This window comes from Ranitomeya imitator, chromosome 4, assembly GCF_032444005.1.
Source record: "Ranitomeya imitator isolate aRanImi1 chromosome 4, aRanImi1.pri, whole genome shotgun sequence".
In the NCBI taxonomy this organism is placed as follows: Eukaryota; Metazoa; Chordata; class Amphibia; order Anura; family Dendrobatidae; genus Ranitomeya; species Ranitomeya imitator.
Window position 1 is genome coordinate 133,345,510 of NC_091285.1, and position 22,541 is coordinate 133,368,050.

Genomic DNA, 22,541 nt, shown 5'->3' on the forward strand with positions numbered 1-22,541 from the left:
CTCAAAACATTTAAGAACCAGCACAGAACTGGGTTACGCTAGTTTCTAAAAAGGTTTCAAACCGATTTTGATCTTTTGCAGACAGTTCCTATTGTCAGAAGAAAAATACAAAACTGGCAAATGACGACTAACCCCACAAAAATATTTGTTAGGAGACCAAGGCACCTGTAGAGGCTGAAAATGTGATTTAATGGACCTCATAAAACTTGTCTAAGCATGCTATATGCAAGAGAAAATAGACTATTACGTATCCAGCCGGGGACCATAGCAGTAGAATCAGCCTAGTCCGGCTCCTCCAGCGCCGCCCCAGGGGATTGGCAGATCCCTCCATACGTACATACAAGGCAGAGACCTAGCAATCACCAGCAGCAGCGCTGGGAGGAGCCGGCCTGGGGCATCACCAGGCTAATCCCGTCTCTGGCTATGGTCCTTTCCTGGATAGTTAAAGTTTATTTTCAATGAAATGCAAGAGTGTTTCAGGGAAAAAAATATATATACATAATAATAATACGTTTTTTAGCACTAGGTACTAAATAAAACTATATACTCTGAAATATACTCACCTATGTTCCCAAGTAGACCATTCATGATGCCAGTGTTCTCGGCCTTCAGCGTGTTTTCATGACTTATGTTCTCAAAGCTGTCCTGCAGTCTGTAAACAGTGAACGTTATTTGGACTATAATGGATGCAAAAAAATGACATTTCCCTATAAAAGTACAAAAAAAAAATAGCCAGTAAAATGTTTCATTATCTTTATATCTATATACACAAAGTCATTGAGGCCCCTCTTTTACTCAGATTGCCTAAATCCTTCAGCAAAAGAAGAAAGGACCACACTGCCGTGAAACAGAGAAATACAGACAACCAAGTGCTGCACATTTTTCCTTTATTTTTCCGTTCTTTTGTACATAAGATCCCAGTGGTACAATGAGTGCTGAGAGACATCAATGGTAGAATGGCTGGAGAAATGAAGCTTTGACCTGGTGCCAGTGACAAAGAGTGGCCTCCACAATAGATGGTGACATCATTCAGCAGCTGGTGCACTCAAATAGAAAGATCCCAAAGCAGATAAACCCGTATAATCTTGTATGCATGGTATACAGAATTTGTATGTGTTCTTTCACCAAAACGTTCCAAGCAGAATGGGCAAGTAGCCAAAATAAACTCACGTGTTAAGACTCCCGTAGATACTGCTCCCGGTTCGGGCAGTGAAGACTTTGCTCAGCATGAGCTGGGGCGGAGAGCTGTACAGGACAAGAAGGAAAAGGGTCAACTAGCTGTAACGTACAACACATGGACAGCGGTGTACTAGGCTACAGCCGAGCCACAGAACCGAGAAATATGACAATACTGAACATTTAAAAGGGCTGCCTCTTTACTCAACCGCTTTTCAGGCTCATAGAAGTAATGGAAGAAAATCCCCCCGCAGTCTAATAAAGTGGACAGGGCGTGCCAAGAGTGGTGGCCGCTCTGGAGGACCTTGTGATCTACGAGGATCAGTTAAGGCTGAAATGATCTTTTGTGGGTCCTGCAGATATAATATAAGTTATAAATAATGGAAATCCATTTAGTAAACATTAGTATAGTAGATTTGGGGCTGTATATTATCCATAGTGTGATTTTTAGGTTCAACGTCTTAATTAGCAAGCTTAATAATCAATTCGAAAAAGTTATTCCAGTCTCTGCAATAGTTCCATAGATGCCACCCACCCCTCCCGTCTGATAAAGTCACCTTCATTTTGGCATTACTTTCACTCTCTGGCAAGAAAACTGGTTGTGTTCTCGCTCTTTACCCATGTCTGGCAACAGTAGGCTCCCTATTACAAGCCCCAGGTTGCTTTACTGCACGCTGCTTGGTCACATGACTGTCGGGGAACGATCTTTTAACTTCTTGCATCCTTTTTTTCTTGAGCTTGTTCAAGACATAAGGATTGTCCGTTTTGCAAGTGTATTTTCAGTCTCCACTTGTATCATTCAAAAGAAAAGAAGGGAATCTGTGCATGTGTGACCATGCCAAGAAGTCTGACTACTGTCTATGGCATCTGCATTCTAGCATGCAATTATTAAGGGATCTGTTTTTTGTGTGACCATGCTAAGAAATTTGGCAAAGAATGTATCCAGCTCCTTAAAAATTGCTCATCATATTTCAGAAAAAATATAATTTTAAAAACTGCATGTTATTACAGAAGTGGCAACGCGTTTCAAATGCACTGTGTTTCTTATCAAAGCTGGAATGCAGTGAGTTCAAAACGTGCTGCCACATCTGTAATAACATGGAATTTTTTAAACTATTATTTCTAAATAAAATTAGTCGTGGTCCGGGGTCTCCCCATCTTCTTACGATGACGTCCTTTTCTTGTCTTCACGCTGCGGCTCTGGCGCAGGCATACTTTGTCTGTCCTGTTAAGGGCAGAGCTAAGTACTGCAGTGCGCCGGTCGCCGGGAAAGGTCAAAGAGGCCCGGCGCCGGAGCACTGCAGTACTTTGCTCTGCCCTCAACAGGGCAGACAAAGTACGCCTGCGCCAGAGCCGCAGCGTGAAGACAAGAAAAGGACGTCATCCTATGAAGATGGGAGGCCCCGGACTGGACCATGACGCCCATCGGATCGGACCGCCCGCCCAGGTGAGTATAATCTAACAGAATGCTGTAGATAAGCCCCTGATGCTGATGGGCTTAGCTCACCTTCGATTTTGGGGGTGACAGGTTCCCTTTAAGTGTTCAATTTATTTTTTCATTAATGTACATAGTTTACATACAAGAGGCGCACATTATATTTATATATAGTTAAAAAAAAAAATAAGCTAAATGCAACAAAACAATTCACATTACAATTCTTTATGCAATTTGCGTAATTCAGATCTAGCAATATCTTAAGAGTAAATGAGCCAACGGCATCCGTTTCAGTGGAATTTAATCACTTTCACTGCCATTAAAAAAAAATATGACAACATCGTAACAGCGAGGCCTCATTCAAATATCAGCTTTTGCTCGTGTGTGATAAAAAAAAAAGAAGATTTTCAGCAATGTGTTGGATCCAATTCCATCCACTTTTGGTTAGCGTGTTCATTCCATCACTATGGCATTGGTTTATCTCATATCTAACATATAATTACCAATCGGCTCTGTCACAGCTTCCAGCAGTTGTGTCGCTATCCCACAATCCACCGCAGCTGGAAGGCCACGAACTGCCACTCCACAAGTGCCAAAAACAGCACCGCTATTCCGTCGGACCAGCCCCTGATCTCCCTCCACAGGGAGGTCAGCGGCGACGCACCAGCCGCTCATCTCCCGGCAGCTCGCATCGGAACTACGCCGACCGCCATATTGGAACACCCAAGTTATGGGTATTCCGATATGGCGGCCTGGATTTATATCCCCCACCAAGCCGGCTGAGCCAATTAGTGTTGCCGCGCGGGATTTGAATCCCCCGCCAAGCCGCTCATTGGCTGAACCGCCCGCCGGCTGAGGTTTGGCGGGGGATTCAAATCCGGCGCGGCACAGCTCATTGCCTCAGCCGGTAGGCGGCTCAGTCAATGAGCGGTGCCGTGCGGCTTTGGCGCGGGATTCAAATCCCCCACCAAAGCCGCGTGGCACGGCTCATTGGCTGAGCCGTCCCTGGCCGCGCGGCTTTGGTGGGGGATTCAAATCCCGCGCGGCACTGCTCACTGGCTCAGCTGGCGGGGCAGGGGATTTGAATCCCGCGCTAAGCCAATTGAGTGGTGCGGCGGGGCTTTGGCGGGCATTTGAGTCCCGCGCCGCTTAAAGCCACTCAGCACCGCTCATTGGCTGAGCTGTCGCCGGCTGAGCCAATGAGCGGCGCGGGAGTAGAATCCCCTGCCCCGCCGGCTGAGCCAATGAGCGTTGCCACGCGGGATTTAAATACCCCGCCAAGCCACACGGCACCGCTCATTGGCTGAGCGCCCCTGGCCTCAGCCAATGAGCGGCACCGGATTCAAATCCCCAGCCAAAGCGGCACCGCTCATTGGCTCAGCCAGCGGGGCGGGGGATTTGAATCCCACGCTCAGCCAATGAGCGGTGCCGAACTGCTTTGGAGGGGGATTTGAGTCCGGCACCTCTCATTGGCTGAGCTGCCGCTGGCTGAGCCAACGAGCGGCGTGGGATTCGAATCCCCCGCCGACTAAGCCAATGCACAGGATTTGAATCGCCTGCCAAAGCCAAGTGGCACCGCTCATTGGCTGAGCTGATGAGCGGTAATCAAATCCCCCGCCAAGGCGCACGGCCGTGCAGCTTTGGTGGGGGATTCAAAGCCCGTGCGGCACCGCTCATTGGCTCAGCCAGCGGGCGGATTTAAATCCCGCACCACTCATTGGCACAGCCGAGGGCAGCTCAGCCAATGAGCGGTGCTGCACGGGATTCAAATCCCCGCCACAGCGCTCGGCACCGCTCATTGGCTGAGCGACCCTGGCTGAGCCAATGAGCGGTGCGGGATTCAAATCCCCCGCCCCACCAGCTGAACCAATGAGCGGTGCAGTGCAGGATTTGAATCCCCTGCCAAAGCAGCGCAGCCAGGGGCAGCTCAGCCAATGAGCAGTGCCGCGTGCCTTGGCGGGGGATTTGAATCCCGCATGGTACCGCTCATTGGCTCAGCCAGCAAGCGGCTCAGCGAATGAGCGGTGCCGCGTGGCTTTGGAGGGGGATTCAAATCCCGTGCGGCTCCGCTCATTGGCTCAGTCGGTGGGGCGGGGGATTTGAATCCTGCGCCGCTCATTGGCTGAGCACTCCAAAGCTTCGGGCCTTTTTCTAGTTTAAAATGGACAACATTTGGATGACATCTGTGTGCCGTTTGTTTTTCAAGGACCTATTAATTTTAACTTTTGATCTCTGAAATCTTTGTTCCTTTCCAAGATCTATTCAACTTTTTTGAAAATCAAATAACTTCCCCTAACAAAAATAACAGACACCCCTTCTTAATCATGTATTAATTAAAAAAGCTGCCCATGACATATAGATAGGGGGTTCTTTTTATTTGGGTCTTTCCCAAGAAAAATATGTATTAATAACAAAAAAATGTGGGACCAATGCATTTTAAATGGGTGCATTTAATAAATAGCCTTTTTTGCAGCTCTGCATTGTTTTTTTTTAATCATGGTTAAGCAATGCCCCCTTATTCAACAAGACATCTCTCCCATCTACACATTGCTTTGGTCTATAACTTAAAGGAAACCAGTCATTAAAGTCATGCTGTCCAAACCAAGGTCAGCATGAAATCAGAGCCTGGATGTGCAACTACAGCCAAATATGTCTTTCTTTATAATGTTGTTGCATTAGAAAGAACATAATATAAAAAGACAGCTGCAGACTTTGCTAGTCGGGCGCGGCCACCAGCCAGCTTTTACCCACCCCGTTCCAGTTGACTGACAGATCTCTCCCACATTTACATGCTAAAAGCTTGAAGGCCAAAAGCTTGCCAAACAGGGTAGCATGGCTTAACCAATATGGAAAACAGCACAGAAATACAGAAAAAGATAGTACACAGAGTACGGACCAGACAATGTATGTGGAAAAGTGACAATTTAATTGAGACTCACCGTATTTGGTGAATTTTCAGAGTGGAGCCTTTGTAACTCATAGCCACTGACCCAAACATCATTTCTCCAAGCATATTGGCATCTGCGGAACAACGAGGACTCTGCCAAACAAATCAAGAAGTAGTTAATCCTATTGCACCTGTCAATCATTGATGATGGGGTAAGGGCTACGGCATGTTCTGACTGCTGATCTGCATTAACCCCATCAGATGGCTAATTCAGTAACAGAATATAAACCTCACATAACACTCAATTTCTCAACTTGACCAAAACCAACCCAGAGAGATACTGGAGCTAAAACACCAAATTTCATATAACAATTGTGTTTGTCATAAGACTTGCAAACCCGCAATAGGTCTCACTAGCCTAATGCTTGCCCATGGAGCTGACAACAGCTTTTAAGCAGAGTTTAGGTGTCAGGTCAGTTCATGGTATCTCCGAACATGACAGGAGGCAATGGCCAGATTAATGAGAAGAGTGATCAGTCACCATCTTATACAGTGCCTTGCGAAAGTAATAGGCTCCCTGGAACTTTTCAACCTTTTCCCACATCATGCTTCAAACAAAGATACCAAATATAAATTTTTGGTGAAGAATCAACAACAAGTTGAACACAATTGTGAAGTTGAACGAAATGTATTTGTTATTTAAAATTTTTGTGGAAAATCAAAAACTGAAAAGTGGGGCGTTTAATATTATTCGGCCCCTTTAACTTAATACTTTGTTGCGCCACCTTTTGCTGCGATTACAGCTGCAAGTCTCTTGGGGTATATCTCTATCAGTTTTGTACATCGAGAGACTGAAATTCTTGCCCATTCTTCCTTGGCAAACAGCTCGAGCTCAGTGAGGTTTGATGGAGATCGTTTATGAATAGCAGTTTTCAGCTCTTTCCACAGATTCACAATTGGATTGAGGTCTGGACTTTGACTTGGCCATTCTAACACCTGGATACGTTTATTTGTGAACCATTCCATTGTAGATATTGCCTTATGTTTGGGATCATTGTCTTGTTGGAAGACAAATCTCCGTCCCAGTCTCAGGTCTTTTGCAGACTCCAACAGGTTTTCTTCAAGAATGGTCCTGTATTTGGCTCCATCCATCTTCCCTGTCCCTGCTGAAGGAAAGCAGGCCCAAACCATGATGCTGCCACCACTATGTTTAACAGTGGGGATGGTGTGTTCAGGGTGATGAGCTGTGTTGCCTTTACGCTAAACATATCGTTTGGCAATGTTGCCAAAAAGTTCGATTTTGGCTTCATCTGACCAGAGCACCTTCTTCCACATGTTTGGTGTGTCTCCCAGGTGGCTTGTTGCAAACTTTAACCCCTTAGCGACCGCCGATACGCCTTTTAACGGCGGCCGCTAAGGGTACTTAAACCACAGCGCCGTTAATTAACGGCGCTGTGGAAAAAGTCCATAGCGCCCCCCAGAGGCCGATTCTCTCCGGGGTCTCGGCTGCCAAGGGTAGCCGAGACCCCAGAGAACATGATTCGGGGGGTTTTTAACCCACCCCGCATTTGCGATCGCCGGTAATTAACAGTTTACCGGCGATCGCAAAAAAAAAAAAAAAAAAAAACGCGATCTCTTTAATTTCTCTGTCCTCCGATGTGATCGCACATCGGAGGACAGAGAAAAGGGGTCCCAGGTGGCCCCCCAATACTCACCTAGCTCCCCCGATGCTCCTCGTGTCTCCCGGTGGGCGCCGCCATCTTCAAAATGGCGGGCGCATGCGCAGTGCGCCCGCCGGCCGGCACCGGGAGAATCTTTGGGGTCCCGGCTGCCGGGGGTAGCCGAGACCCCAAAGAGCATGATCGGGGTCGGTATTACCGACCCCTGTTTTGCGATCGCCGGTAATTAACTGTTTACCGGCGACCGCAAAAAAAAAAAAGTAAACTGTAATTCTCTGTCCTCTGATGTGATCGCGCATCAGAGGACAGAGAAATAGGGGGATTCGGGGACCCTAGCATACTCACCTAGGTCCCTGGATCCTCTTGCTGCTCCTCCTGGCCGCCGGCAGAAGAACATGGCGGACGCATGCCCAGTGCGCCCGCCATCTGTCTCCATCTGCCGGCCGGCAGGAGAACAGCAGTTGGGGCTAAAATTAGGGTTAGGGGTAGGGTTAGGGGTAGGAGTAGGGTTAGGGGTAGGGTTAGGAGTAGGGTTAGGGTAAGGGGTAGGGTTAGGGGTAGGGTTAGGGGTAGGGTTAGGAGTAGGGTTAGGGGTAGGGTAAGGGGTAGGGTTAGGGGTAGGGTTAGGGGTAGGGTTAGGGGTAGGGTTAGGGGTAGGGCTAGGGTTAGGGCTAGGGTTAGGGCTAGGGTTGGGGCTAAATTTAGGGTTAGGGTTGGGGCTAAATTTAGGGTTAGGCTTCTTTCACACTTACGTCGGTACGGGGCCGTCGCAATGCGTCGGCCCGACATACCGACGCACGTTGTGAAAATTATGCACAACGTGGGCAGCAGCTGTAGTTTTTCAACGCATCCGCTGCCCAATCTATGTCCTGGGGAGGAGGGGGCGGAGTTACGGCCACGCATGCGCGGTCAGAAATGGCGGATGCGACATACAAAAAAAGTTTCATTGAACGTTTTTTTGTGCCGACGCTCCGCCAAAACACAACTGATCCAGTGCACGACGGACGCGACGTGTGGCCATCCGTCACGATCTGTCGGCAATACAAGTCTATGGGCAAAAAACGCATCCTGCGGGCACATTTGCAGGATCCGTTTCTTGTCCAAAACGACGGATTGCGACGGAATGCCAAACGACGCAAGTGTGAAAGTAGCCTTAGGGTTAGGGTTGGGGCTAAAGTTAGGGCTAGGGTTGGGGCTAAAGTTAGGGTTAGAGCTGGGATTAGGGTTAGGGTTTGGATTAGGGTTGGCATTAGGGTTACGCTTGGGATTAGGGTTAGGTTTGGGATTAGGGTTGAGATTAGGATTAGGGGTGTGTTGGATTTAGGGTTTTGATTAGGGTTATGGTTAGGGTTGACATTAGGGTTGTTTTGGGGTAAGGGTTGTGATTATGGTTAGTGATTAGGATTATGGATCAGGTTGAGATTAGGGTTAGGGGTGTGTTGGGGTTAGGGTTGGAGCTAGAATTGGGGGGTTTCCACTGTTTAGGTACATCAGGGGGTCTCCAAACACGACAGCCAATTTTGCGCTCAAAAAGTCAAATGGTGCTCCCTCCCTTCTGAGCTCTGCCGTGCGCCCAAACAGTGGGTTACCCCCACATATGGGGCATCAGCGTACTCGGGATAAATTGGACAACAACTTCTGGGGTCCAATTTCTCTTGTTACCCTTGTGAAAATAAAAACTTGGGGGCTACAAAATCTTTTTTGTGAAAAAAAAAATATTTTTTATTTTCACGACTCTGCATTCTAAACTTCTGTGAAGCACTTGGGCATTCAAAGTTCTCACCACACATCTAGATAAGTTCCTTGGGGGGTCTAGTTTCCAAAATGGGGTCACTTTTGGGGGGTTACTACAGTTTAGGTACATCAGGGGCTCTGCAATCGCAACATAATGCCCACAGACCATTCTATCAAAGTCTGCATTCCAAAAAGGCGCTCCTTCCCTTCCGAGCTCTGCCGTGTGCCCAAACAGTGGTTTACCCCCACATATGGCGCATCAGCGTACTCGGGATAAATTGGACAACAACTATTGCAGTCCAATTTCTCCTGTTACCCTTGTGAAAATAAAAACTTGGGGGCTACAATATCTTTTTTGTGGAAAAAAAAAATATTTTTTATTTTCACGGCTCTGCATTATAAACTTCTGTGAAGCACTTGGGCATTCAAGGTTCTCACCACACATCTATATAAGTTCCATGGGGGGTCTAGTTTCCAAAATGGGGTCACTTGTGGGGGATTTCTACTGTTTAGGCACATCAGGGGCTCTCCAAACGCGACATGGCGTCCGATCTCAATTCCAGCCAATTCTACATTGAAAAAGTAAAACGGCACTCTTTCTCTTCCAAGCTCTGCGGTGCGCCCAAACAGTGGTTCACCCCCACATATTGGGTATCGACGTACTCAGGAGAAATTGCACAACAACTTTAGTGGTCTAATTTCTCCTGTTACCCTTGTGAAAATAAAAATTTGTGGGCAAAAAGATCATTTTTGTAGAAAAAAAGCAATTTTTTTTTTCACGGCTCTACGTTATAAACTTCTGTGAAGCACATGGTGGTTCAAAGTGCTCGCCACACATCTAGATAAGTTCCTTAAGGGGTCTAGTTTCCAAAATGGTGTCACTTGTGGGGGGTTTCCACTGTTTAGGCACATCAGGGGCTCTCCAAACGCGACATGGCGTCCAATCTCAATTCCAGCCAATTCTACATTGAAAAAGTAAAACGGCACTCCTTCTCTTCCAAGCTCTGCGGTGCGCCCTAACAGTTGTTTACCCCCACATACTGGGTATCAGCGTACTCAGGAGAAATTGCACAACAACTTTTGTGGTCTAATTTCTCCTGTTACCCTTGTGAAAATAAAAATTTGTGGGCAAAAAGATCATTTTTGTAGAAAAAATGCAATTTTTTTTTTTCACGGCTCTACGTTATAAACTTCTGTGAAGCACATGGGGGTTCAAAGTGCTCACCACACATCTAGATATGTTCCTTAAGGGGTCTAGTTTCCAAAATGGGGTCACTTGTGGGGGGTTTCCACTGTTTAGGCACATCAGGGGCTCTCTAAACGTGACATGGCGTCCGATCTCAATTCCAGCCAATTCTGCATTGAAAAAGTCAAACGGCGCTCCTTCACTTCTAAGTTCTGCGGTGCGCCCTAACAGTGGTTTACCCCCACATATGGGGTATTGGCGTATTCAGGAGAAATTGCATAACAAAATTTATGGTTACATTTCTGTTTTTACACTTGTGAAAATAAAAAAAATGGTTCTGAATTAAGATGTTTGCAAAAAAAAGTTAAATGTTCATTTTTTCCTTCCACATCGTTTCAGTTCCTGTGAAGCACGTAAAGGGTTAATAAACTTCTTGAATGTGGTTTTGAGAAGCTTGAGGGGTGTAGTTTTTAGAATGGTGTCACACTTCATTATTTTCTATCATATAGACCCCTCAAAATGACTTCAAATGTGATGTGGTCCCTAAAAAAAATGGTGTTGTAAAAATGAAAAATTGCTGGTCAACTTTTAACCCTTATAACTCCCTAACAAAAAAAAATTTTGTTTCCAAAATTGTGCTGATGTAAAGTAGACATGTGGGAAATGTTATTTATTAACTATTTTTCGTGACATATCTCTCTGATTTAAGGGCATAAAAATACAAAGTTTGAAAATTGCAAAATTTTAAAAATTTTCGCCATATTTCCGTTTTCTTCATAAATAAACGCAAGTAATATCGAAGAAATGTTACCACTAACATGAAGTACAATATGTCACGAAAAAACAATCTCAGAATCAGCGGGATCCGTTGAAGCGTTCCAGAGTTATAACCTCATAAAGTGACAGTGGTCAGAATTGCAAAAATTGGCCTGGTCATTAAGTACCAAATTGGCTCTGTCACTAAGGGGTTAAACAACACTTTTTATGGATACCTTTCAGAAATGGCTTTCTTCTTGACACTCTTACAATAAAGGCCAGATTTGTGCAGTTTGCGACTGATTGTTGTCCTATGAACAGACTGTCCCACCTCAGCTGTAGATCTCTGAAGTTCATCCAGAGTGATCATGGGATTCTTGGCTGCATCTCTGATCAGTCTTCTCCTTGTTTGATATGAAGTTTAGAGGGACGGCCGGGTCTTGGTAGATTTGCAGTGGTAAGATACTCCTTCCATTTCAATATGATCGCTTGCACAGTGCTCCTTGGGATCTTTACAGTTTTGGAAATCATTTTGTATCCAAATCCGGCTTTTACCTTCTCCACAACAGTATCACGGACCTGCCAGTTGTGTTCCTTGGTCTTCATGATGCTCTCTGTGCTTCAAACAGAACCCTGAGACTATCACAGAGCAGGTGCATTTATACAGAGACTTGATTACACACAGGTGGATTATATTTATCATCATTAGGCATTTAGGACAAGATTGGATCATTCAGCGATCCACAATGAACCTCTGGAGTGAGTTTGCTGCACTGAAAGTAATATTGCATGCCCCACTTTTCAGTTTTTTAATTTCCACAAAAATTTAAAATGACCAATAAATTTCATTCAACTTCACAATTGTTCCTCTTTTGTTGATTCTTCACCAAAAATTTACATTTGGTATCTTTATGTTTGAAGCATGATATGTGGGAAAAGGTTGAAAAGCTACAGGGAGCTGAATATTTTCGCAAGGCACTGTGTGTAATAGCTGAAGCTATTCCAGACAAAAAAAGAAATCCCCAGGGCGAGAACAAAATGACGTTATACAGGCACAGTACCACTGTGGTATGCAGATCGCCATTCACATACCATAACTGGCGTTAACATGTAACCTACCCCTGGGTGGTGGTCTGGGGGACTGATGATTACTGCATTACACAGACATCAAGCTGAAGCCAAAATGAGCAGGGAATCAAGTATCATTTCTGGAAAATGTCACATATATAGGTGATAAAGTACATGTCACTACACAGATATTCTTATTAGCAGCGTGCTGTAAGTAGGCTACAGATCACCCACAAAATACGGCATGGTCTGCTGCTTCATAGAAATGGAACTTGTGCTCTACATACTATTAAAATTAAAAGAACCATGAATAACTTTGTTTTAGATTGCATATTTTATTCCATAGGAGTCATTTATTGCTACTTTTTAGGGTATATTCACATGTAGCAAATTTGCTGGCAAACCAATTCCATTTATTTACATGGGTTGTTTCTGCAGGACCTGCATATGTTCTTACAAGAGATATCCAGATAAATCTGATACATGAGAATATTCCCTTCAAATCTAATTCTCCCTAAAAGTATGTGCATGCTTTATGTATTTGCTGCAGACATTTCTGCATCAAAAACATATATCCTGGCAAAAATCAGAACACTGCATAAAAAAAATTGTGTTTTTTTTACATGCCACCCCCCCCCCCCCCCCAGCCTTTCATAGAATGGGTGAAAAAAGCTTTAATAATGCATAAAGTATTGACATTCTACAGATCTGCCTCTGAACAATGCATAATGTGCATTGTTACGTGTGAACATACCCTTAATCTACCATTGTCCGGAGATATACCACACTCTGGAATTAATTGTACAGAATGAACGTTCTATGGCTATTAGCTCAAAAGGAGATACAGTAGCTAAGTCCAGAAATATTTGGTTAGTGACATGTTTTGTCATTTTAGCTTTTTACCAAAACATATTCAAGATATAAGTACCGTAGTTATCTAATCACTATGGATTTAAAGTGAAGACTGAGCTGTAATTTGAGGGTATTCACATTCTAATTGGAGTAAGTGTTTAGGAATTTCAGCTCTTTAATATTTAGCTGCTTCTTTTTAAAGACATGTTCACACTTCAGTATTTTACACCAGTATTTGTAAGCCAAAAATAAGAATGGAATAATCAGAGGAAAGTACAAAAGAAACATGTCCCCATTTCTGCTTTTTTCACCCACTCCTGGTTTTGGCTTACAAATACTGATGTAAAATACTGAACATGTGAACGTGACCTAAAGGGAACAAAAATAATTGGACAAAAATCTCAAAAGCTCTAAAATGGACTGCATGGGCGATTCTCTTGTTAATACATCATCACTTAAGCAGGTAAAAGGTCTTAAGCGGATATCAGGTGTGGCATTTGCATTTGGAAACGGTTACTGTGAACCCACAACATGCGGTCAAAGGAGCTCCAAATGGAACAGAAACTGCTCATCATTAAGCTAAACGCGAAGAAAAAAAAATAAGAGGAAATCCGTCAGAAAGACAGCAAAAATATTATTACAAATTATTATTGACCAAGTCAACAGTTTGGTACATTCAAAGAAAGAAAAAAAAAAGGAGGGGGGCACTAGTGAGCTTGAGAATTCAAAAAGGCCTGGACATACATGGAAGACAACACTAAGTAAATGATGATTACACAATCATTTCCATGGTGAAGAAAAACCCCTTTGCAATATATACCTAAGTGGAGAACATGCTCCAGAAAGTAAATACATACAGTACAGACCAAAAGTTTGGACACACCTACTCATTTAAAGATTTTTCTGTATTTTCATGACTATGAAAATTGTACATTCACACTGAAGGCATCAAAACTATGAATTAACACATGTGTGGAATTATATACTTAACAAAAAAGTGTGAAACAACTGAAATTATGTCTTATATTCTAGGTTCTTCAAAGTAGCCACCTTTTGCTTTGATGACGGCTTTGCACACTCTTGGCATTCTCTTGATGAGCTTCAAGAGGTAGTCACCGGGAATGGTCTTTCAACAATCTTGAAGGAGTTTCCACAGATGCTTAGCACTTGTTGGCCCTTTTTCCTTCACTCTGCGGTCCAGCTCACCCCAAACCATCTCGATTGGGTTCAGGTCTGGTGACTGTGGAGGCCAGGTCATCTGGCGTAGCACCCCATCACTCTGCTTCTTGGTCAAAGAGCCCTTACACAGCCTGGAGGTCTGTTTGGGGTCATTGTCCTGTTGAAAAATAAATGATGGTCCAACTAAACGCAAACCAAATAGACAGTGTCACCAGAAAAGCACCTCCACACCATCACTCCTCCTCCTCCATGCTTCACGGTGGGAACCAGGCATGTAGAGTCCATCCGTTCACCTTTTCTGCATCGCACAAAGACACGGTGGTTGGAACCAAAGATCTCAAACTTGGACTCATCAGATCAAAGCACAGATTTCCACTGGTCTAATCTCCATTCCTTGTGTTCTTTAGCCCAAACAAGTCTCTTCTGCTTGTTGCCTGTCCTTAGCAGTGGTTTCCTAGCAGCTATTTTACCATAAAGGCCTGCTGCACAAAGTCTCCTCTTAACAGTTGTTGTAGAGATGTGTCTGCTGCTAGAACTCTGTGTGGCATTGACCTGGTCTCTAATCTGAGCTGCTGTTAACCTGCGATTTCTGAGGCTGGTGACTCGGATAAACTTATCCTCAGAAGCAGAGGTGACTCTTGATCTTCCTTTCCTGGGGCGGTCCTCATGTGAGCCAGTTTCTTTGTAGTGCTTGATGGATTTTGCCACTGCAATTGGGGACAGTTTCAAAGTTTTCCCAATTTTTTGGACTGACTGACTTTCATTTCTTAAAGTAATGATGGCCACTCCTTTTTCTTTACTTAGAATTTGTATTATGGCAAGAAAAAAGCAGCTAACAGTCTATTCAGTAGGACTATCAGCTGTGTATCCACCAGACTTCTGCACAACAGCACTGATGGTCCCAACCCCATTTATAAGGCAAGAAATCCCACTTATTAAACCTGACAGGGCACACCTGTGAAGTGAAAACCATTCCCGGTGACTACCTATTGAAGCTCATTAAGAGAATGCAAAGCAGTCATCAAAGCAAAAGGTGGCTACTTTGAAGAACCTAAAATATAAGACATAATTTCCAATGTTTCACACTTTTTTGTTAAGTACATAATTCCACATGTGTAAATTCATAGTTTTGATGCCTTCAGTCTGAATGTACAATTTTCATAGTCATGAAAATACAGAAAAATCTTTCAATGAGAAGGTGTGTCCAAACTTTTAGTCTGTACTGTAGGTGTTTCACTAACCAAGTCTACCATAAAGAGAAGACTTCTTGAGAGCAAATACATAAGAGTTCACCACAAGGTGCAAACCAGTAATTAGCCTTAAAACTAGAAAAGTCACATTAGTCTTTGACAAAAACCATCTAAAGAAACCAGCCCAGTTCTGGAAAAGCATTCTTTGGACAGATAAAACTAAGATCAACCTGTACCAGAATAATGGGAAGAAGAAAGTATGGAGAAGGCTTAAAACGGGTCATAATTCAAGGCACACCACCTGTAAAACATTGGTGGAGGCAATGTGATGGCATGGCTTCCGATGGCACTGGGTCACTAGTGTTTATTGATTATGTGACTGAAGACAGGAGCAGCTGGATGAATTGTGAAGTGTACAGGACTATACTTTCTACCCATATTTAATCAATTGTACCAAGGTTGATTGGAAGGCGCGTCACAGCACAGATGTACAATAATCCAAAACATACTGCAAAATCAACTCAGGAGTTTTTAAGGTAAAGAAGTGGAACATTCTGTAATGGCCGAGTCAGTCACCAGTTCTCTGCCCCATCAAGCATGCATTTCACATGATTAAGACAAAACTTAATGCAGAAAGACCCACAAACAACTGGAGTCAGCTACAGCAAAGGCCTGACAAAGCATCTTCAAGAAGGAAACCCAGCGGTCAGGGACATCCATGACTTCCAGACTTCAGTCATTACCTGCAAAGGATTCTCTACAAAGTATTAAAAAATAACATTTATTTATGGTTAAGTTAATTTGTCCAATTACTTTTGGGCTTCTGAATTGAGAAGGCTTTGTAGAAAAATGGCCCCAGTTTCACAGGAGATTTTTGCTCAACCCTTTCAGGTTTAATTAAAGTGTACACTTCAATTGAATCTCAGTTCTTCATTTTACATAAAAAATAGCTGCATGCAGAGCCTAAATCACAAGGATTATATTATATTTCTGTAACTAGCTGTATATGGTGATGGCCCTTGGCCCACACCCCTCCAAATGGGTAGTGATGACCTATATTACAGATATAAATATTTAAAGGTGTAATCCCACAAACACAAGTTCTGATCTATGCAGATGATTAGTGATAATTGATGGTTTGTCTGGCCACTGGGATGGTATTATGGATGGAATGGTAATCCGCATGTTACTTGTATGGGAACAATAGTCCTTATCCAAAACCACTCTTCCCACACAATAAGTAGAGTGGCAGTCACGCATTCTCACCGCCATTCATTTAATAAATTGGGCACGTGATACATGCACCACCAAACCTATGGAAAGCCCCTTATATTCATAGAGAGCATTTTATTACTATATAAATTTATCTAATTTAAATTTTAGATTTTTTTTTTTAACGTCCGCACTCATTGTGACACTCTAATTTGTTGCAGTTTTTTATTTCTTATGTCCTCATTTGATTCGCTTTTCTACTTTCCAAATGAAAAATGGAATGGCAGCCAGAGTCCGGAAGAGCAGCTGCTGATAAAGAGACGATCAGATCAGTAGGATAATGTAATGTACATGGCAGGCCAAGTGCACGCTACATACAGCCCCACAAAGAGGTGCGCAGGCTCACCGCACTATTCCGGGGAGGCTGGAACCAGAAACTCGCCATCTGACAGGAAGAATATTTATCTGTGTCAGATGACTGCCTTCTCCCGCAGCCAAAACCCCTGCTCTTATGTAAAATGAAACCCCAGCCAAGAGAGGAGATCCCAGACCAAGAGCCTGAGGAACAGCTCAGCACTCAAGTCACATGCCTCTGTCATTTTTAACTCTTTTTCGTACTGGGGAGGGAGAAAATACCGATCATACTTGAGGAGACTAATCCAGTCAGCACTTCACGCATGGTAAAACTGACACAAATGATCACTATGATTCAAAGGGACAAGAATAAAATACATTAAAAAAAAACATGCAGTATGGTGCAATATAAAGTACAAGGCAAATATTAAGAAATATACAGTGACGATAGAATATGTAGCATCTAGTTCACAGATTCAAGCGCTTTAATCTGAAGCCATTTGCGAGTGGCTCTGGAGCAGGTGGTTTTCTGTACATCTCCATTCCTTTATTCCATACGGTCTTGCAGTATGGGCCAGGATAGCTCATCAGCTCTATTAGCACCATGGAGGCGAGCCCAATACGGAGCACATCACTTCTAATTCCACCACCTGACGCGAATACAAGAGTGACATCTGCCATGTTATTGAAGTACCCATCAAGCTCGGGTATGAAAATCTGATCCCAAGAACCAAGTGGACCTTTACAGTATCATATGGATCAAAATACATAGAACACCTGGCTGTTGCATCGGAAATTAAAAAAAGAAAAAAACACTCCCAAAAAAATAAAAAGGGAACTAAGCCTCACTCTCGTGTTCAAGTTTAAACACCTGTGAAAAATTGCACCAACATCATCAATTTTTTAGATCAGCATGTCATCTCTGTATGGACCATGAGTATGCTTATTACCATCAGTGTGTCAATGTACGACCCATGTGTCCGTTTTTACCATCAGTGTTTATCACATACGGATAAGTAAAATTACAAAACGTCTCCAATTCTTTGCAATGTTAAACAGGACAGCACACAGACTGTACACGGATGCCATCCATGAGCTTGCACAGATGAAATGTGCAAATACAAGCCGGAAAAAAAGGACACGTCTCCAGGAGATTTGCACTGACAAGATGGTCTGTGGAAAAACATGTGAACACTCTCAAATTATTATGGGCATGTGTTTTACCGTTGAAAAAAAAAATGGATACAGCCCGGAAGTCTGAATGACGCCTTAGTCATATAGTTCATAGTATGCAACTTGTACCTTGGTTATCTCAGCAAGTGTAGGGATCCACACTTCAGGTGTAAGACCTAAAAGGCTAGCCATCATTGAGTACAAAGGTTTCTCAGCATGGCAGATGAACAGAATTTAGTTAACCTACAGACTTAAGGTTCCCATACACATTAGATTAATGTCGGCATAACCTTACAGATAGACTGATTCTGCCAACAGTCCTAGGAGTAGTTCACTACTGTTCACCAACAGATGCTGTCCGATTTAGGCCTGATGGTCTTTTTATTTTCTCTGAGATCGGCTGTCTCTCCTTTGGTGGCAGCCTAGATGGCTACCAGACGACCGTTTGTCTGCCATCTAAGGAATATGGGAGGGGGTCAGGGCAAGGGGGGGGGGGTCTACTGAAGACTGATAGTTAGCGTTAACGGATTAATGGACCATTAGCATCGTTGTGCTCCTGGCCTGAACGGTGTGTTCGCCGTTGCTTCATCACCAGAGGAGCAGGAGACTAAAGCTGGTAAGATCAGAGCTTACAAGCGCTATTAAAAAAAGCTTGTGAATACTGAGCATACTCCACCATCAGTGGGTGGTCACCTAGTCATAGACTACTGAACAATAGAATTATTCTGTTCTTGAGAACAAAGAGAGGATTTTTAATAAGAGGTAAAATTGCAAGGTTGCTTTATTTTGCAAGCATTTTGGAAATCTTAACCAAGAGTGATTTTGAGGCTAACCCTCAATGGTAGACTAAGTACAGATCTCCTCTCTGGCTCTCTGTGGCTATCCCCAGGCAGATTCTTCGATCCTTCCTGCTTTGAGCCTAAAACTTTAATGGAGGACGCCCCTGTGAAAGGCATTAACTTTTCTTTTTGAGTTTAGGTACAGTAAAGGCACAATTTATTAGGTAGATTTACTTTAAACAACAAAATCAAAGCCCATGATGCAACAGAGAACTTTTACCAACCTGGTACTTTGGACATTGTTCCTTTGTGTCAGAAGCCAGTGAACTAGCGGAGCTGTCCAGAGAAGTCGAGCTGTCTCCTCCAGGTCTGAGCTGGCAACACTTTCCAAACACCCTCACTGGAGTGTCGCTCACGAGTTTCTGTGGAATGGAAAAGCAAATATTAGCTTTTCAGGTCTAAACATCTTTGCAGAACTTTTTTTCTCGATCTATACAAAGTCTGGTAAACACAAGGACAAATACAAGCGTGCTGTTCCATATCAGACAAAGACACCCAAATAATAATAATAATTTTTATTTATATAGCGCCAACATATTCCGCAGCGCTTTACAAATTATAGAGGGGACTTGTACAGACAATAGACATTACAGCATAACAGAAATACAGTTCAAAACAGATACCAGGAGGAGTGAGGGCCCTGCTCGCAAGCTTACAAACTATGAGGAAAAGGGGAGACACGAGAGGTGGATGATAACAATTGCTTTAGTTATTTGGACCAGCCATAGTGTAAGGCTCAGGTGTTCATGTAAAGCTGCATGAACCAGTTAACAGCCTAAGTATGTAGCAGTACAGACACAGAGGGCTAATCACGATCTACCAGACATCGGCAGGGGTCGTTTACCAAGTCTACCCATCAGACTCCACTGTGGCTGCCATACCCATGGCCAGAATTACCAGATCCGTTTTGTTTTCCAGTTCCGCATGACTTTGGGGACTATCATATGGAAACACAATTCATTTTTATCCCTGACACATAGTAAATAGAGAAATTATTCCCATTCATTATGTTCCCATTCACAGTGGGTATTATTGTGGTAATGTGCCGAATAAAGCAGTTTGTCCACTTGATCTGCCATGTATTATATTAGTGATACTTAGAGGATTTGACCTGTTAACTAATATTTTCACCTTTCCAACTAAACAGCGGCACTATTTTTCTCTTGCATCACCCACATAAGTTCCCGAAATAGAAGTTGGCTATCAGAAAACTGAACAATGCTTCAAAAGCTGGCCCAGATCAGTAAAGCCTGCTGGCCACGTGCAAGACGGTATCGTCTGAGCTTTGTAGAGTTGTACAACCTAAAAAAAAAATAACGTGAGCATTTTTTGATAAATTGACAGTGGGATTCACAAAGATATCCATGGTGCTTGCATGCTACAACCCATGGAGCCGATTCCCATCATGGCAGACATGCACACACTGCTCATAGTTACATGTGTCTAGGATTTTATTCTAGGTCACAATTATTAAAATATCATTAATAAAATTCTGAAAACGTTAACATATTTCATTGGAGGTCCCAGCTTATTACACTGGTCTCCAAAAAAAAAAAAAATTTCTGGCATGGACTTTAAGAACAGTTTTAGACTAATTTGAGGGTGCTGAATTCAAATCTGATCTTATAATTTCTCTATCACATCACGTTTTTTGCGCTATAGATAAATATAAGTAGTGTATGAAAAGTGCCGGTTTATACGGTTCACTAAGGTAAATTTAGTTTTCATTTAGTCTCCCAATAAATGTGAGAATATCTTTGTTTTCTTTGAACATGCATAATTCCCATTTGTTATGATAACACCCTTGTTTTCTGTGCTACTGGGATAGTAGAGCTACAGCAGAGCATTGGGTGAAAATTGAATGGCCTCAGCGACAGAGTTTGGCATCTGGCGATAAGAATGTCATCCATGATCCTCTAGTGGATAGGAAGGACATTGTCTTTCCTCCCTTACACATAAAACTTGGATTGATGAAGCAGTTCGTCAAAGCTCTCAATCACAGTGGAGAATGCTTTAACTACCGTATATATGTTCAACTTTTCCTGGTCTTAGTGAAGAGAAGAAAAAGGCTGGAATATTTGATGGACCTCAAATAAGAACACTTATGAGAGACCCAAATTTTATCACATCAATGAATGAGACAGAAGAAAGAGCTTGGAATGCATTTTGTAAAGTGGTGCAGAATTTTTTAGGGAATAAGAAAGCAGACAACTATGAAGAGATTGTGGAAGAGCTACTAATGAGTCTGCGAAATCTTGGATGTAGAATGAGTATCAAGATTCACTATTTACACAGCCATTTGGACTTTTTTCCAGAGAACCTTGGGGATGTGAGCGAGGAACAAGGGGAGTGTTTTCATCAGGACATTAAAACAATGGAAGAACGGTATCAAGGCCGGAGGGACTCACATATGATGGCTGACTATTGCTGGAGCTTGATGAGAGACAACCCAGAAGCTGTACATCACAGATCAGCCAAGAAAAGAAAGTTCAAATAACTGCCATTTGCCATTCATCTGTGTGCCATAAATATGTGTTTTTATATTTTGTAGTTTAATTCTGTAAGTATATTTGATTTGCTGTACATAGACTTTGTAATCTTTGTTATTCTTTGATTAAAAATATACAAAATGTAGTACCGAAAATCATGTGCTTTTATCATAAAACATTAGGAGTAATTTTCATCAAAAATTGAAAACATCTCGAAATCCTGATGTGATAGCCAAAAACGGAGTTCATATTCGTAATCAGCAGCCAAAAATTGACTTAAAATATGTTTTAAAACCTTTTGCCAGAAAAATTGCATTGACCAGTGTTATAGCAGCAAATACTCCGATTCCCTCAACTGGGGAGTAATTTGGTTATCCCTATTCCTCCGCACCATTTCCAAGAGCACAAATCTGGTAGACACAGCTCCAGCCACGAAATCCTCAGCACTCATTTTCTTTTAGGTAGAATAAAAATATTGTTCGTTGTAATTGCAGAGTGTTACAGCGGCAGCTCAAAAGGTGACAAACAGGAGGCATTGGCATGGAAGAACTGAACTCTAAAGTCTGGGTTATGCCTAGTGGACAGGTGGTGGCATCTCAGAGGCTTGGCACTACTTCATTTTATTCTACAACACGTTCGATATGGTCTTATTATTATTACCCCCAACATACAAGAAATGATCCACAGCAAGATGTACAGAACAGCAGGTAGGAAACAGAAGAAGACATAAAATCCAAGAGGCCAGGAATGAAGACCAATGTCAGGGATTATTAGGCAAGTGACCTTTTTTCCCCACAGTCAAATATAAGATTTCTGAGTGACAAATAAAACGGGCTTATAAATGATGGACAGCATTAATCACAATAAACATATCTGTGTGTCCATAAAGAAATACTTCACATTTTTCATGTAAAATGAGTCTTTCTGCCTTTTGTGTGGAGCAGCTCATATGACTAAGCTCGTGACTAGATCATGGACGCTTCCTCCACTCCCTACAATGGGTGCACAGAGCTGCGGTCCTCTTGCAGACAGACAGTGAGTGATCCTACGCAGACCACATGGAGAGGAGCCCACAATGCTGGCCAGGAGGGGCCATTCTGCCAGCAGTCATATGATCACACTGCAGACCCTGAACTAGAACTGCAATCTAGCTCTGACCTAACAAACAAACTTTCTGGCTACGCTCAGCGGGCATGTGACAGGCTCCACATTCATTCTGCTGGCTGCGAGAAACCTGCACATACAGAACCACACACAATCATTTATGTACATACACTAAAAAAATCACGAAACGCTGGAAGCAAACAGTCCAGAATCTCTGAGTATTCTGAA

General features: G+C 43.1%; 1 protein-coding gene across 3 annotated transcripts in view; it reads right to left on the reverse strand.

Moving 5' to 3' along the window:
- Window positions 1-22,541, reverse strand: part of FNIP1 (folliculin interacting protein 1) — a 114,621-nt gene that overhangs the window by 37,030 nt on the left and 55,050 nt on the right. For all 3 annotated transcript variants that reach the window (XM_069763929.1, XM_069763927.1, XM_069763928.1), the window contains exons 3-6: window positions 18,945-19,082; window positions 5,551-5,651; window positions 1,171-1,245; window positions 564-652 (exon numbers count right to left, since the gene is read on the reverse strand). In XM_069763929.1, the coding sequence (XP_069620030.1) occupies window positions 564-652; window positions 1,171-1,245; window positions 5,551-5,651; window positions 18,945-19,082 (403 nt within the window). The remainder of the gene's footprint in view (window positions 1-563; window positions 653-1,170; window positions 1,246-5,550; window positions 5,652-18,944; window positions 19,083-22,541) is intronic.